Source organism: Arachis hypogaea, chromosome 13, assembly GCF_003086295.3.
Source record: "Arachis hypogaea cultivar Tifrunner chromosome 13, arahy.Tifrunner.gnm2.J5K5, whole genome shotgun sequence".
In the NCBI taxonomy this organism is placed as follows: Eukaryota; Viridiplantae; Streptophyta; class Magnoliopsida; order Fabales; family Fabaceae; genus Arachis; species Arachis hypogaea.
Window position 1 is genome coordinate 40,675,158 of NC_092048.1, and position 18,415 is coordinate 40,693,572.

The 18,415-nt window shown below is 35.5% G+C and overlaps 2 protein-coding genes across 2 annotated transcripts; both read left to right on the plus strand.

Moving 5' to 3' along the window:
- Positions 1-306: 306 nt before the first annotated feature.
- On the plus strand, positions 307-2,571 carry LOC112733760 (uncharacterized). The gene is made up of 3 exons (XM_025782842.1): positions 307-588; positions 793-1,030; positions 1,388-2,571. The coding sequence occupies exons 1-3, from the start codon at positions 307-309 to the stop codon at positions 2,569-2,571; spliced, it is 1,704 nt and encodes a 567-aa protein (XP_025638627.1).
- An 11,390-nt stretch (positions 2,572-13,961) lies between these two features.
- LOC112733765 (uncharacterized) lies at positions 13,962-16,698 on the plus strand. The gene is made up of 2 exons (XM_025782848.1): positions 13,962-14,351; positions 16,093-16,698. Exons 1-2 carry the CDS (start codon positions 13,962-13,964, stop codon positions 16,696-16,698), a joined length of 996 nt encoding a protein of 331 aa, XP_025638633.1.
- Positions 16,699-18,415: the final 1,717 nt, after the last annotated feature.

Sequence of the window (18,415 nt, forward strand, 5' to 3'; positions counted from 1 at the left end):
ATGCATCCAGAAGACCAGAGCAAAATAGCTTTCATAACTGAACATGGGAATTTTTGTTATAGAGTAATGCCATTTGGTCTAAAGAATGCAGGTGCAACATATCAACGACTAATGGACAAGGTATTCCATCAACAGATAGGTCGAAATATGGAAATCTACGTGGACAATATGGTCGCCAAGACCATACCAGAAAGATCGCACTGTGAAGACCTCAAGGAAATATTCAGTCAGATTCGAGCATATAACATGAGACTCAATCCATAGAAATGTGCTTTTGGGGTACAAGGAGGCAAGTTTCTCGGCTTTATGCTGACTTCACGGGGAATCGAAGCAAACTCTGAGAAATGTGAGGCAATACTTAATATGGCAAGTTTGAAAACAATAAAGGAAGTACAACAACTAGCACGGAGAGTGGCCGCCTTGTCAAGATTTTTGCCAACGGTATCAAACCGATCATATCACTTTTTCCAAACGATATCAAAAGGTAAAAAATTCGAGTGGACAAAGGAATGCGAGACGGAATTTGCCAAACTTAAAGCCACCCTGTCTTCACCACCAGTACTACAAAGCCCAGAAGTTGGTAAACTCGTATATTTATATTTATCTGTTTCCATTTACTCTATAAGCTCGGTTCTTGTCACTGAGGCAGGAAAAACACAAAAGCTAGTATACTTTGTCAGCAGAGTCATGCAGCCAACAGAAAGAAGATACCCTAAAATAGAATAACTAGCCGTAGCACTAGCGGGATGATTGACCAAGTGGTCCATCGAACTTTCTGAGTTTGATATTCAGTTTCAATCAAGACCAGCTCTGAAGTCACAAATCCTGGCGGACTTCGTTTTCGAGCTCACACCTGATGAGCAACACTACGAGAAGACTTGGGAATTGCAAGTAGATGGCGCATCAAACCGAGAAGGAAGTGGAGACGGGATAGTATTAAAGGAGGGAGAAACAGTAATGGCCGAGCTATCACTTCAATTCCACTTCTCAGCAAGCAATAACCAAGCCGAATACGAGGCGCTAATAGCAGGTCTCAAGCTCGCCCTCAGCTTCCAAGTACAAAGCCTAGTAGTATATTGTGACTCCCTCTTAGTGGTTCAACAAATCAAAGGAGACTTCCAGGTAAAAGATCCTTTGTTAGAGCGGTATTGGCTCGTAGCAAAGGATCTTATTTCAAAATTCGATAAATTTATCATATTACACGTGCATAGAGAGAACAACAATAGGGCAGATATATTATCTAAGCTCGCTACCACTAGAGCAAGCACACACACATCGACACTATCACAACTTACACTAGAAAAACCTAGCATCGAATCATTGTACATGATAAACACCATTCATACAAATGACTGGAGAATACCTTTTCTTTAATACATTAAAGTAGGAATCATACCCAACAACAAGACCAACCCTCAAAACTTTAGACAAAAAGCAAGTCTTTTTACAACAGTATCAGGAGAGCTATACAGGCGTGGTTTCTCATACCCATTACTGAAATGCCTCGGCAAAGACAAAGCAAATGAAGTAATGAACGAGGTCCACGAGGGCGTATGTGAAAACCACATAGGAGGACAAGCTCTGGCAACAAAGATTATCCGAACAGGATATTACTGGCCAACGATGAAGAGAGACAGCATAACAAAGGTCAAAACCTGCGACAACTGTCAAAAGCATGCCGCTATCTCCATGAAGCCCGCTGAGGTAATGCACAGTATGGAAGTAAGCTGGCCTTTCTACAGATGGGGGCTCGATATCCTCGGCCCATTTCCAATAGCGCTAGGTGAGGTAAAATTTCTTTTGGTTTCAATAGATTATTTCTTAAAATGGATAGAAGCACAATCACTAGCAAGAATAACGGCTGAGAAGGTACGATCTTTCATATGGAAAAACATCATATGCCGGTTCGGAATACCAAGGGAAATAATATCGGATAATGGTAGACAATTTACAGATAATATACTTGCATCATTTTTGAAAAATTTTAACATACAGCACCATTTTAGCTCGGTCGAACACCCACAAACAACTGGGCAAGCCGAAGCTGCTAACCGAATAATATTGCAGGCAATGAGAAAAAAGCTCAGCGATGCAAAAGGTGAATGGGCAGATTTGATCCCAGAAATACTATGGAGCTATAACACGACGATACAAACTACAACAGGCGAAACCCCATTCAAACTTGTCTATGGAACAGAGGCCCTGATACTAGTCGAGGTCAGCATCCCCACACTAAGGTTCGAGTTTTACCATCACAATCATAATATAGATACAAGAAAGGCCGAGCTAGACCTCGTGGAGGAAGATAGGGACATCGCTGCTATTAAACAAAGAGCAATGAAACAACAAGTAGAAATAAGGCACAACAAAAGAGTAGTACCCAGGACGTTCAACGAAGGTGACCTGGTCCTCAGAGAACCGAGGAGGCAAGACGACCCCCATCTCACGGGAAACTCACCGCAAATTGGGAAGGACCATTTCGGATTTCAAAAGTGCTCGGAGTGGGGGCTTACCAACTCCAAACACTGTAAGGCGACCCATTATCAAGAAACTGGAATATATCTTCATTAAAGTTGTATATATCATAACTTGTACAAATCCGCGGATAAAGGTACACTTTTTCCCCCTTAGCGGTTTTTTTCCCATATAAGGGTTTTACCTAAGGAGGGTTTTAACGAGGCCAGACGCCCAACTTGTAAAATTGTCGAATTTAGAGAAACACAATGATATATGAATAACCGATCTATTCCTATTTTTTCTATCCTACTTCTGAATACAAAATTATCAAACCAAGCAGTCATAACTATATATTATCCAAATACCAGATTGTCAAACTGACCCGAGCTTGGTCAGCTCAAATAAAGGTTACTTAAGTTCAAAACGACAAACAAACATCAAAATACACAAGTCATAGTCACAGAAATACAAATACATAAACAAGAAGGCGGGACGTTCTCGTCGTGATCCTCCACAATCCCGTCCACAACAAGCTTCCCATCAATGACTATTTTGGTCACATCCAGCCGACCCCAATCAAACTCAGGGGCTAAAACAGCAATCTGGAAGTCAGCTGTCCTTTAGTCTTATCACTATCTTTTATTTCTGTTTGTAGAAGTCGAATCTGATCTCTAAGACGAACAACCTTGTCCTCAGACTCCTTCATCTTCGCTGTAACATCCACAGTAACGTCGTCTTTCTCCTTCAACGACTCCTCTATCTCAGTATCCATGTCCTTAAGCAATTTTTCTAGCTCAGCAACCCTTTCCACAAAAACTTGCTGCTCATCCCCGACCAGCTCAGTAGTATGACCAACACACATCAACCGCGAGGCAACGACCTACAACAGAAACACACAAAAAACATAAATAAAGAACAAACGAGAATGAAAGAAAATTACACATATGCATATACAAACCGACCTGGATAAACTTTCCCATACCCTCCATACCGACACGACGAGTCATGAGCATATCACCAGGATACTGAGAAACCCTATCCGAAAGCTCGGCAATGAAAAATTGCTCACTCCACAAAGAGTGAGGACTTGTGCCAGGGATAAAACCGTGAAGCCTTTTTTGTCGATCAAATACGGACTTACTACTACCAACGCCCTCCCTGTCACCTTCAGAAATAACTTCCAAAGAGTTCTCAGTATCATCTCTTTTCCTCTTGTATGAAGATGTCAGCTGAGTAGTAGATTGAGCAGCCTCACCACCGCCCTCCTTCGGAGTCCCTGAGCCACCTGCATCTCTCTCTCTTTTCTTTTTCAGGAAAGACTGGAACCGAGAAGGATCAAGATGGGGGACTCGTCCACCTACAGGCGCAAAGCAGGTATGTTAGAAAGAAATACAACATTAACACAACCAACAACAGACCAAAAATATTACTTATCTAAGTTTTCAAACCCTCACTATCACCGAGTCATACAAACGCAAGAGCTTAGGAATAGACAACCACTCTCCGGCAGCAAAGCTTTCTATCAGAAAATCTAAAAAAAAGTCTTCCTCTTTACTCCGCTCAGTAGCCTCAAGAATTTGGTTCAGTTCAGAACACTAATAAAGAGGAAACATTTCAATAAGCTCATCGTCTAAGTAAAACGGATACTCGGCCTCAACCGACCGAACTTTAACAAAAAGGGATTTAAAGTTCTTAAAAGAAGACTTGTAAAGCAAAAAAAAGGGAGCGGCCAGGAAAGTTGCTAAGGCAAACCCACAAACCTTTCTGAACTCCTTTGGACTGAAACAACGAGAAGAATACAGACAGAGAGCAAGGAAAAGAAAGAAACTCCATCAAACACTGAAAGGCGCGAAGAAATTCCTAAGAGTTTGGATGCAACTGCGAAGGCGCGCAGTTAAATTGAGTCAAGACATCACACTCAAAATCAGAAAAGGGAAAACTTACGCGCAGTTCAGTTAGACAGGGAGTATACATGTAAAAATACTGCCAATTATCCCTCCTCTCACAAACCCTATCCTCACCAGAACAGGGGAAAAGCTCAACTGACACACCAGAACCATCTTTCACAAATTTTAAACCCCCCCAGTTCACACATTGACTCAACACTCGTATAAGACGACGAACGGGTCCTAACGTCATCATGCACCCAATGATAAGGGTTATCTTTCTTTACCTCAACCACTTTCAGCTTTTCTTTCTCTTTCTCTCTCGCCATTGCAAAAAATAGAAAGAAAAATGATAAAGAGAGGGAAACTAACCTTTAGAAGTCATGAAGGGTCAACAAGAAGGAAGCATTCGAAAGAGCAGAATGTTGAGAATGCAACAACTATTATTACAACTCACTAACTTAGTGGGAATAAAAGTAATAACCGCTCTAGGCCTTGAAAACCCAAGCGGTGAGAGGGCAAATTAATGAAAACACGATTCACAAGGTAAAAAGTCTTTTAACTTTCCTCTAGTGCTACCCATATCTCTTCCTCACTTCTTTCCATTGTTAATACTCAAACGAAAGCCCAAGTTACGAAAACCCAATCCAACATGAGAACAACCAAAAAACAAGATCGCGCAGGAAAATCATCTGAACTAGCCGATCGTAAAAGCTTGCCTGACACTTTTTGAGACAAAGCCAGACAAGCTATGATGTGTACCCTAAAACGTGGTGTAGATCATAACCGACTAAAAAAGTCAGAGATATCAACACAGTAAAATTCAACACAACTTGAAAGCAAGTCAAAACACCATCTCTAGTCCGTTAACAATAATAAAAACGGCACTCACCTCACAATTACGAAAATCGGAACTAACGATGAAAGGATAACACTCAACTCGCCTATATAAACAAACCAAGTAACCCAGAAGAGGACAGGTTAAAAAATACATTTCATTATCTCATTCACATTATTCTCTTAATATCTTGCACTGACTTGAGCGTCCGAGTGCTTTTTGCAGGTGCTCCCGCTGCCGTGTTTCGTATTGTCAAGGTTTTTCACCGCCCTCTTCAAGACGACGTATAGCTCATCCCAACACCGAGCAGTCGCCAAAGGAATCTTATACCTCGGTTGAGCCCAGACAGAATAATAATAATAATTTATTATTATTATTATAAACCTTAACACGTGTTCTTTTTTCACTTATCTTTTAATTTATCAAAAATAAAAGCATAAAAGAGCTTAGGTGAATGTTATCCTTTTCTAAAATCGAGAAAAAAAAATCTTAAACGATGCTGACATTTACTTCAAATGACAACGAGTGAACGAAATCATCAAAAAATAAAATTTTTTTTGCTCTTGATTTTTATTTTTATGAGACTGATTAGTCTCTTTGTCAATAATTTCTTTTCAAAATATATTTACGTGATATATTACTCACTAATATATTTTTTATTTAATTTTTATTAGTAAAAACAATTTAAAAATGACTAATATTTCTTAATTTTACATAATAAATTTAGCTAATGTATTTAAAAAGATTATAGAAAAATAAAAATAAAAACTAAACGGCCTTGATAATTATCCTTAAAAGATAACGAAATTCTCAACAAAAAAGAATTATTAATCTTAGTTAGTTCTTAATAGATAAATCAACAGTTTAACATACCACACAGGCTTATTCTATTAATACTAATAGAAAATATTGACAGAAGAACTAATCAATTTCAAAAAATTAAAAATTAAATATCAAAGGTCGAAAATTATATTTCTTTTTTGTTTGAGACCTCGTAGTCCTTCAAAAAATATTATCAACCGAATTGGATATTCACTCTTATAGATTTAGAGTCTGCATTACTGATAATTATTTTTATTATTTGATTTGTTGATTAATTTAGTTTTCCATATGTTTTAGGCCAAAAAGTAGTTTTGGATGTTGGCCGGATCCTTTATAGTTTATAGAATTCGGATGTTGGTCGGATCTTTTTATAGTTTTAGATGGTTAGAGATCACACTTTATTTTTTAAAATAAAATTCAAATTTTAGATAATCCAAATCTTAGTTTATAATACAATTGAACTCCTTTGTTGAATTAAATGCTTCATTTTACCGTTACATCTTATGAGATTATATTTTGAGTCCAAAATATAAAAGTAATTTTAAAATGACGGCGACCAAAGTAAAGAAATGGTGAGGCCAAACTTAAAAGTATAGATACTTTTTAATAAAAAAATTATAATGATTAAGGGTGGCCATGACCCCCTTCTTATATACTATTCTCCGCCTATGGTAACATTTTTAAATTAATGTATTTAGATAAGACATTATTGTAGACAACTAGACAACATTACACATTCAAATAAATATATTTGAATATATAATTTCAAGGAAACAAAGATGCCAAAAAACGACATCTGATAACTGAAGAAAACATAATCACTTGGTGGTGGTTACAAGAGCAAGAAGAAATAATATAAAGAGGTAATTTCTATTTTGATTTCTAATTAAATTTAATGAATTAATTTATTTTTTATATTTTAAAATAATTTATTTAGTTCTTCACTTTTTAAAATATTTCATTAGTTTTTGAAAAAGATAATGTTAGGTAACCAATAACTTTCTTAAACAACATGAACAATCACTAATCAAATTAAAACACACTACATTTTTAAATTACTCACCTAAATCTTAATATTAGAATAATCATCTGCACACCTAATAAAATAAAAATTCGATATATCAATTATTCACATTGTTTAATATTTTTATTATTTACTTGTATTTTTCTTTTAACTATAGTCAATATAGTATCCAAAATTGGTTCACATGACCAAATTAACATCTATTAATTTTAATTAAACTAAATCATATAAACCACATTAATAAAAATAAATTATGCCTAATATTATTTTAAAATTTATTGTTTAACTTAATTATACTTAATTTTTAAAAAAATTTAGATGCGTATAATACACTGATCATAATTCAAAGGTGTTAAGTACAATATCAACATCAACAAACCATCACAATATTAGAGTCGTATTTAACTATCCACTTAGAGTTGTACTAAAAGATGTAACGACAAAAGTTAGAAATAATCAAGTTTACTTTTTCAAACCGATGTTATGGTCTAAAATGGGCATTTTAAGTCATAATGATGTAAATGATTTAAAGTAGAGATTTATGTATAGAAGACGCACATGGTAGGTCCATTGTTGGAAGGCTTGATGGGAGGAAGCACAAGAGTGGCTTCTAGGTATCTTGCTACCACCACTGCATCTGCAATCTACGCAAGTAGCGTTAACACTTACAGAACCTTTTTTATTTTAATTTGTTTTTCCATAGGAGAATGCTAACCAAGTGAATGTTTAATAGAGTGAAATTAAAGTTATAAAAAAGTGAGAGAGAATTTGTTAACTTTAAAAGGAAAGATTTTATTTTAATTATATTAAAAAAAATTTCGTGATACGTTTTGATTTATCAAATTAATAATATAAAATTAGTAATATAAAATATAAGTTATATATAAAGTGAGAAGAATAGAGAAAAAAAAAAGGAAGAGAAATAGATAAAAAGATAGAGAAGAGAGTTTATTAATTTTAAAAGAAAATATTTTATCCCAATTTTAATGAGAGTGTAATATGTGATATATCTTGGTTGTCAAATTAATAATATAGTATAACCATATTTTAATTCTAATTTCAATTAAAGAATATCATGTTACATATTTTGATTGTTAAAATTGTAATTAGTAATTGTAATGATATGTAAGAGAGATAGAGTGAGTGAAAGAATGAGAGATGGAGAAAGAGAGGGAGAAAGAGAAGGATATAAATTTGATTTTAAGTGCGATGAGAGAGTGACACAGTGACACGTAATATATTTTAGTTATAAAATTAGTAATATATAATAGAGTAAATGACAATGAAGTTCTTGAAAATATTGATATTGGACTAATTAATTAGTCCTTGAAGAAAAAATAAAAAAGTACCAATTAAGTCCTCTAAAATAGTAAACAGTGGACATATATGTCTTTCTGTCAATAAACAGTGTGAAACAAAATAGAATTGTCTATGTATTTCATTATTTATAATGGTGCATGTTTCATTTCCGTCATATGAGCAAAAAAATAATATAGTTTTAGATAGTGAAACATTTATTATATTTTGAGTTTTCATAAATCATTTATCAACTGCTCTCTATTTATCGCAAATCCTATTAAAATAAGTGAAATTTCGCTCCAAAAATTATTATCTACATGATTATTTTTCATAAACAGACACATAAAAATAATTAACAGTACATATAAATACTATCGTTAAATTTTAGTTAATAAATTGATAAAAAAACATTCATGCGTTTATCGTTTATTATCCTAAAAGATTAAATTAGTACATTTTTATAAGAACTAATTAATCTAAAATTAAAATTTTTATAACTTAATTATCACTTTACTCTAATAATATATGCAACCGTTGAAGTTGGAATATCATTATCTACATTATTAGTCACTTACTTTGTCCTAACCCCCCTCCCCCCTTCACAAAATGAAACCATGTTTCAAGGACATACACATATTTCTTAACAGAAGTTTGGTTTTTATTTTTTTTATATTTTTTTCTAATATTTTCAACTTTAGATTTTTTTATAATTTTATTACTTTTGTTTTTCCTTCATATATAGCTAGAATTGTGAAATTGAAAACAAAAATCAAACTTGAAGTTATTGTAGTATCCATTTTTTATTTTAGATAAATAATATATTAATTATAATATTAGGTGTATATTAAAATTAATTACTAATATAAAATAGAGAAATGCTAGGAGCCAGTAACTTTTGGGATTTATAGCCATCAAATAGCCATCAATGAGGCTTTTAATGGTGTGAGATTAATGTGAGATTTCATCCAATGTCTCACTCTTCTTTGATAGTTACATGCTGGCCAGAATTTGATAAAATTGCTGGTCTCCTAGACTTTTCCTATAAAATATATATTAAAAATAAATCAAACTATACATATATTTATATATAATTGAGATGATAAAATAAATCCATAAATACATAGATTATCCACGACGGAAGACTTAGGAGTATGGGACCCATATAATCCCTACGAAGACGGAACCCGGAATTAAGATACTTGTTCTACGGAAATTCACGAAATCTCTGCAAAAAAAAATTTACTTAAATATTCTTATATATATAACTTTCATTCATCCCTTAAATGAAACTTTTTTATTTAATTTTATTTTAATTTGTATATTAAAAATTTTATGCGTATGTTGATTATGTTAAATTTGTATTTAAATTGTATTTTAATTTTGATACATTAGGTTGAATTGTATTGGATTTAATTATGATTGTATTAATTTTTTTAAAAAAATTAAAATTTATTAATATAAAGGGATATCCGCTCCTCTATAGAAAAAATAAATGGGAACCCGTAAAAAAGATGGGATGAGAACAGAAAACATTTTACTAAATGAGAACAGAGGATGAAAGAAAGGGATTTCTACCCTATATAGAGACTTATTATTATCCCTAATATATAAATATATGATAGTTAATTTTAGTGACTGATGTTGAGATATACATAACATTTTTGTTAATATATAACCGTTGAACAAATATTATCGATACATGTCAATAAAAAATTATTAAAATCAATATTTTATATGTTTAAAACGAGTTCAATTAGATAGCCAATTTCTTTCGGTAAGTATCAGATAATTTTTTAAATTATTTTTTATTCTAAATTTTAAATTAAAAAATTTAAATAATTTTATAATAAAAAAGTGAGCTAATGTGACTAATTAAAAATTATTTCCTATATTATTTTTCTTTAATTTTACTATTAAAAATATGGAAGTTTATCACGGGAAGATACCCACGAACGAGAAGTAATGGCAAATCTGCATAACCGTGGTAAACACTTGCAACGTCTTGCATTTCTGTGGTCAAATTGTGCGAAAATTTTTCACGTTTTTGTTTGTTTCGTAGCCAACTTGAATTGAAATCTCTCAATTGTCACAGACCCAATGCTAACCGTGACAAAATCAAATATCTCCACCTCCAAATTTTGCGCGTCTATCAACGAGTGTTTTCCTCCATCCCTTTCAAAAATTTTATAAGCAATTTCCACTTTTTTTTTTCAAATTTAAATCTTAATAATAAATTCAATTTTTCAGGGTGCAGGTTTACCCAGTTTGCCCGATCGTTGGTTTCTTCTCTCTCCATCCTAGTGCTGCCATCTTCAATTGATAAGGTATGTATTAGTTGGAATAGTATAAAAAGAGTACATGCTTATAGCTCTACTTTTATCCGTAGTCTTTCTGTCAAAATGCAGTTGATAAACCACAATTTTATGGTTTATTTTGGATTAAATTGAGTGGATTTTGTCAACTCTTTTCGCACTTATTCATATAAATTGCAGGTTTTTAAGATTTCTTCCTAATTATGTGTTATGGTTCAAGACATGCTTCTTAGGCCTTAAAAATGCTAATTCTTAATCCTCTCTTATGACCATTCGATTCCGTGATGCGTTTGTTAAGTGATTTTATGGTTTATACGTTATGGAAAGGAGGCATGCAAAAGTGGAAGAAACACAAGAAATAGAAGATTTGGGAAGCTAGTATCGACGCGTACGCGTAACTGACGCGCACGCGTGACAAGCGGCACATGCCTCACTAAAGGGAACACGCTGAGGGAAATTTCTGAGCTCTTTTTGGCCCAGTTTCAAGCCCATTCTGAAGATTAGAGGCTGGGAATGAAAGAGGATGGGAGATAGATGCCATTAGTTTAGTTTTTAGATAGTTTTTGAATTCTAGAAAGAGAAACTCTCACTTCTCTCTAGGGTTTAGTGTTCTTTGTTCATTTTTACTTGAATCATTGGATTAGATCCTTTTAATTTCAGTCTTTGTTGCTTTAATTGTAGTTTTCATTCTCTAATTTTACTTAACACTCATGCAACTTTAGTTCTTTTGAGTTTTGAATTTGGATCTTGTTGGAATTGAGTTCTATTAATGCATTGAAGTTTTTCATGTTTCATTTATGCTATTTGAATTGTTATTGTTGATTGTTGTTAGTGGGTAGCTTTAATTTGGATTGTTTTCTTATTTTCATGATGCTTTTTATTCTTACTCACCAAGTGTTTGAGAGAATGTCACTTATGACTATGGAGTAGATTTCTACTCTTAGTTTTGGGGTTGAGTATTGGAAACTCTTGAATTGTCAAATCCTAATGTGGATTGGTAATTGGAAGGTGCTAGTTAGCTTGAACTTCACTAAAGCTAGTCTTTCACTAGGAGTTGACTAGAACTTGTGAACTCAAGTTAATTGTATTCACTTGACTTTCCTTCATTTGTTAGAGGATAACTAAGTGAAAGCAATAGACAATTTCCATGACAATTTGTAATGATAATGAGGACAGGAACTCCAATTCTCACCCCTAGTCAAGGCCTTTATATTGATTAATTGTCACTCATCTTTACTAGTTTTGGTTTCCTAGTTTTCTCATTTTAATTTCATATCTCTTATTCATATATGCTTTTAGTTGTAGTTATCTTGATGCATGCTTGTTAGTTATACAATGCTTGATTGATATTTCTAGTTATCTCAATTTAGTTGTTAGTTGTTCATTGCCTTTAATTCTTGGTCACTTTACTTTTCCCGCACTCAACTCAAAATCCCCAAAAAATTTCTAACCAATGATGTGCATCATGTTGCAAGTCCTAGGGAAAACGACCTGGGATTCTACTCCCGGTTATTGATTTGATTGTTGTGACATTCTTCTAAAATTTGACTTGGGATATCTCGTTGGTTGGGACTATACTTTGCGACATTGAATTGGAAATTCTTTTGTAATTTCTTAACCGACATTTATTCTACGTCAAGTTTTTGGCGCTGTTGCCGAGGACTTGCAATGGTGTTATATTGTTGGCTAGTGTGAATATGTTCATATGTGAATAGATACTCTTTTCTTGATTGTTTGCTAGTCTAGTTTTTAGTTTGGATTTATATTTAGTATTAAGTAATAGTTACTTTACTCTAGTATATCTTATTGTCACGAGCTCTATGTTTCTTCTATTGAATGACGTGTTCATTGCCAGATTCGAGCTTAACCCATTTGATTCCGAAATTGAAAAAACTTTATTATATCTTAGGCAAGCTTGGCTTCGGTTAGCCTTTGAGGGTGGTGAAGCGGCTTCCGCCAAATCACCTACCTTATCCGAAGCGTCATTTGAAAGAGAAATCATTTACTCTTCTATTGGCTCTATTGACATCTCTTCTATTAACTTAAGTACCGATACCATGGCTGCCCGAAGAAGAATCACTCTTAAGGAGGCGGGTGCTCCGGACTTCACTCTCCAACCGCTTCAAGTTCGTTATCCGGACTTGAATGCTAATTTTGAGCTAAAGACCGACTTGATCAATCTACTTCCCAAGTTCCATGGTTTACCCGCTCAAGATCCTATCAGGCATCTTAGGGACTTTCAAGGTGTGCGCTCAACCACTAGGAGGGATGGTTCAGATGAAGTTGCTATTTGGGTATTTGTCTTCCCATTTTATCTTGAAGAAAGGGTGAATGAGTGGTACTATACCCAACCGGATGAGGTTATCGCCAATTGGAACTTGCTTCAGAGAGAATTCCTAGACAAATTTTTCCTACCGGAGGTGACCAATAGGTTAAGGAAAGAGATCTCATGCATCCTACAAGGTGAATCAGAAACTCTTCATGAGTATTGGGAGCGCTTTAGGAAGCTCCTTGATTCTTGTCTTCATCATAGGATAGACGACTTGGTGTTGATTAGTTACTTTTGCCAAGGCCTCAAGTATCAAGATAAAATTCTCTTGGATACTTCTAGCAATGGCTCTTTAGTGAAGTACAAAACAGTGGAAGAGGCTTGGCAACTTATTGCCAATCTAGCCGAATCTACCCAACATGCAAAACAAAGAAATAATCATCCAAAGGCCATTAATAATATTTCTTCTAATGAGTCCGCTCTCACCAAGACCTTAGGGGAGATGACCACCATTCTCAAGCAAATCCATCTTAATCAACAATAACCTCCTCCACAACAACAATACCAACCGGTAGCTCTACAAAGAGTATGTGGAATTTGTGCTTGCAACTCTCATTATACTGATGAATGTCTACAACTCCAAGAAGACAATACCTTGGCGGCCACCAATCCTTACTTCAAATGTTCAAACCAAGGCTTTTATCAACAAGGGAAAAATTACAATCAAGGGTGGCAAAACCAAGGTTGGCAAGATAATTACAATCAAGGGTGGAGAGACAAATACAATCAAGGATGGAGAGATGGTTCAAATCAAAGAGGAAACAAAAACTTTCAACCATACTGCAACCAACAAAACCAATCATTCCAACCACAAAATCAAAGCCAAAGATACCAACCTCCACACCAAAGACAAGCTCAAGTGCCTCAAATCACCTGACCACAAGTTCCTCAAATCACCTACCCTTCTTCTTCCTCCAACCAAGCTCCCATGGATGAAAGCCTCTGCATTTTTCTTCAAGAGCAAAGGGAGTTCCTAAAGAGACAAGAGGCCACTATGACCTCCTTTGCCGAAGCCATATCCCGATTAGCTCTATCTTCCAACAATAACCAACTCACCTCTCAACCTTCAAGCTCAAGTGCACTTCCCTCTCAACCACTACCTAACCCCAAGGGTGGCCTCAATACCATCACCTTGAGGTCTGGCACCACACTACAAGAGAGAAGTCATAAGGAGACCACTCTAGATAAAGACATTGTTGAGGTGGAAGATAAGGAAGAAGTACAAAAAGTTGTTGAAGAGGAAGTTGCTCAAGTAAGAGAAAGAGGTTCTAAAGAAGATATGCTGAAAGAAGCCATTCCAATCTCATTTTCAAGCTTGGCAAAGAGGACCAAAAAGCAATTGGAGTTAGATCCAAAGATGGTGGATATCTTCAAAAAGGTTGAGGTAACTGGTGCACGAAATTGTGATTTCAATGGCGCCAACAACTTGGTACGCACAATCGTAATCTTAATTCTCTGTCATAACTTCGCACAACTAACCAGTAAGTGTACTGGGTCGTCCAAGTAATAAACCTTACATGAGTAAGGGTCGATCCCACAGAGATTGTCGGCTTGAAGCAAGCTATGGTCACCTTGTAAATCTCAGTCAGGCGGATTCAAATGGTTATGGTGAATTGATGATAAAAATGTAAATAAAATATAGGATAGAGGTACTTATGTAATTCATTGGTGAGAATTTCAGATAAGCGTATGGAGATGCTTTGTTCCTTCTGATTCTCTGGTTTGCTATCGTCTTCATCCAATCCTTCATACTCCTTTCCATGGCAAGCGTTATGTAGGGCATCACCGTCGTCAATGGCTACATCCCATCCTCTCAGTGAAAATGGTCCAAAATGCGCTGTCACAACACGGCTATTCATCTGTCGGTTCTCGATCATACTGGAATAGGATTCAGTAATCCTTTTGCGTCTGTCACTACGCCCAGCACTCGCGAGTTTGAAGCTCGTCACAGCCATCCCTTCCCAGACCTTACTCGGAATACCACAGACAAGGTTTAGTCTTTTCGGATCTCAAGAATGGCCGCCAATAGTTCTAGCCTATACCACGAAGACTCTGATTTCATGGAATGGAGGGATCGGTTGTCAGGTGAGGCAACCATGCGTCATGAACCAGGAAGTGGTTGTCAGGCACACGTTCATAGGGGAGAATGATGATGAGTGTCACGGATCATCACCTTTCTCAGGTTGAAGAACAAGTGTATATCTTAGATAAGAAATAGGCTTGAATTGAATAGAAAAATAATAGTACTTTGCATTAATTCATGAGGAACAGCAGAGCTCCACACCTTAATCTATGGTGTATATAAACTCTACCGTTGAAAATACATAAGTGATGAAGGTCCAGGCATGGCCGAATGGCCAGCCTCCCTAAATGGCATATGAATTCGAAAATAGGAAAAAGAAACTCTCCAAAAGATCCAAATACAATAGTAAAAAGTTCTATTTATGCTAAACTAGTTACTAGGGTTTACAGAAATGAGTAAATGATGCAGAAATCCACTTCCGGGCCCACTTGGTGTGTGCTTGGGCTGAGCACTGAAGCTTTCACGTGTAGAGGTCTTCCTTGGAGTTGAACACCAGTTTGTAACCTGTTTTTGGCGTTTAACTCTGCTTTGCAACCTGTTTCTGGTGTTTAACTCCAGAATAGGGCAGAGAGCTGACGTTGAACACCAGTTTGCATTGTCTAAACTCGGGCAAAGTATGGACTATTATATATTGATAGAAAGCCCTGAATGTCTACTTTCCAACGCAATTAAGAGCGCACCATTTGGACTCCTGTAGCTCCAGAAAATATACTTTGAGTGCAGGGAGGTCAGAATCCAACATCATCACCAGTCCTTTGTCAGCCTCTGAATCAAATTTTTGCTCAGATCCCTCAATTTCAGCCAGAAATTACCTGAAATCACAGAAAAACACACAAACTCATAGTAAAGTCCAGAATTGTGATTTTTAATTAAAAAATAATGAAAATATACTAAAAACTAACTAAATTATACTAAAAACTATGTAAAAATAATGCCAAAAAATGTATAAATTATCCGCTCATCAGTAACCATTCTTCTTTTTTATGCTATTCGCCAAGTTCCTAAAAATGCCAAGTTTTTAAAGGATTTATGCATGAACAAGGAAAGAATTAATGAATTGGAAACTATTCCTTTGGGTAGTTTAATTTTTGCTTTAATGGGTGCTATTTCTGAAAAATGTGGGGATCCTGTACCTTGCTTAGTTTCTTGCACTATAGGTGGTGTACAATTTATGGATTGTATGTGTGATCTTGGTGCTTGTGTGAGTATTATACCTTTGTCTGTTTATGATGAATTGAACCTTCTACCCTTGAAACGGTTGGCGGAACTCTTTGTTTTGGCCGACAAAAGTATTATTTCTGTGGTTGGTATTGCTGAGGATGTCTTAGTGAGCATCAAGGGATTGACTTTTTCGATTGATTTTTGCATCCTTGAGATGCCTCCTAAGGATTTCGGGAAACCGTCATCCATCTTATTAGGGAGGCCCTTCTTGAAGACCTCTCAGTTTAAACTTGATGCATTCTCAGGCACCTACTCATTTGGGATTGACGGTAGAGCGATAAGCTTTAATTTAGATAAGGCTATAAAGCATCCACCGGAAGACCACTCTATCTTCCGGTGTGACATTGTTGATGAGGTTGTGGCCGAGGTTCACCCTGAGATCCTTGATGAGATGAATTTGAGCAAAAGGGCAAGTGTGGAAAGCTAAATGATAACGATGAAGACACTTTGCCACCTCCAATGTTGCTAGACAACAATGTACCAAGTCATGAGTTAAGTGTGGAATTGAAGCCTCTACCTCCTCACCTTAAATACGCCTTTCTTGATAACATAAAAAACTCCCGGTGATCATTGCAAGGGAGCTCATCCAACCAAGAGGGAAGATTACTTGATGTGTTGCAAAGGAATAAGAAGGCTATTGGGTGGAGTTTGGCGGATATTGTTGGTATAAGCCCCCATGTTTGTGAGCATCGCATTTTTCTAGAGGAAGGAGCTAAACCCGTTCGCCAGCCACAACGGAGGTTAAATCCCACTATCACGGAAGTTGTTAAGAAAGAGGTGACTAGACTTCTAGAGGCCGATATTATCTACCCTATCTTGGATAGCGAATGGATTAGTCCGGTGCAAGTTGTGCCCAAGAAGTCAGGTGTCACCATGGTTAAGAGTGAAAGTGGAGAACTCATGGCAACTAGAGTGCAAAACTCTTGGAGGGTATGCATTGACTATAGGCGCTTGAACTTAGCGACCTGGAAGTATCACTACCCACTTTCATTTATTGATCAAATGCTTGACCGGTCAGGTAAATCACACTATTGTTTCCTAGATGGTTATACTGGTTATTTCCAAATTCATATAGCATCGAAAGATCAAGAAAAGACTACTTTTACATGTCCCTTCGGAACGTATGCTTAAAAGAGGATGCCTTTTGGCTTATGTAATGCACCTGCGACGTTCCAAAGGTGCATGACTAGCATCTTTTCTGATTTTCTTGAGCATTGTATGTAAATTTTTATGGATGACTTTAGTGTTTATGGAGATTCATTTGATGATTGCTTGGCTAGTTTGGCTAAAGTACTAGAAAGATGTGCTAGCTCAAACCTTGTTCTTAATATTGAAAAATGCCATTTTATGGTTGATGAGAGAACTTTTGCGTGGTTTAGAAATTTGCGGATAAATCCTCGTTGCAAGTATAGTTTCTAAACCTTCAAAAGTCCTTTCATACAAACGTTTTGGTTGTCACAAGTAACAAACCCCTTTGAAATTGATAACCGAGTATTCAAACCTCGGGCCGTCTTCTCAAGGAATTGCAGGGAGGTATGTTCTTATTATTGGTTATGAGTTTGTAAATTGGGGTTTTGGAAGTAAGGTGGGAATATGTTATATGACAAGTAAAATAAAATAATAACAATAAAATCTCTTGGCAAGGTATAGAAATTGAAAGTCCTATCCTGGTTATCCTTATCAATTGTGATGAGAATTGGATTTTTCTCCCACTTTATTAACCTCTAACTATGAAGGTAAGTTAAGTGAATGAATTAATTTTTATTCCTCAGGTCCTAGTCTTTCTTTGGGAAAGACTAGAGTTATTGGAACTTGAATTAATGAAATGAAGAAATCCAATTTTCAATCCACAATGAGTTTGATAACTCAAGTGTCTCCAATGACTCAACCAAAGCCAAAAGGAAAAAATGTCTACTTGAATGAAAATAATTTGGATACACACAGAGCATTAATAAATTAAAGAGAGCAATCATAAGTCTGAAATACCTCAAATAACATTAATTAAGAAAATTATATGTAACACAGAAGAGTTCATAAATTAAATAAAAAAAAATAACAATAAAGAACCTGGGATTGAGAGCTACTCCTAAAACTAAGAGAAATCCTAAATCCTAATCCTAAGAGAGAGGAGAGAACCTCTCTCT

What these genes read in the sequence shown, in the direction of transcription:
- LOC112733760 (XM_025782842.1), top strand. Translation starts at nt 307, where the DNA reads ATGCTGACTTCACGGGGAATCGAAGCAAACTCTGAGAAATGTGAGGCA. An exon ending in GCCCAGAAGTTGGTAAACTC is followed by an intron (nt 589 to 792) that starts GTATATTTATAT and finishes TTTGATATTCAG; the next exon opens with TTTCAATCAAGACCAGCTCT. An exon ending in ATACGAGGCGCTAATAGCAG is followed by an intron (nt 1,031 to 1,387) that starts GTCTCAAGCTCG and finishes ACATTAAAGTAG; the next exon opens with GAATCATACCCAACAACAAG.
- LOC112733765 (XM_025782848.1), top strand. Translation starts at nt 13,962, where the DNA reads ATGACCTCCTTTGCCGAAGCCATATCCCGATTAGCTCTATCTTCCAAC. An exon ending in ATATCTTCAAAAAGGTTGAG is followed by an intron (nt 14,352 to 16,092) that starts GTAACTGGTGCA and finishes TGCATGAACAAG; the next exon opens with GAAAGAATTAATGAATTGGA.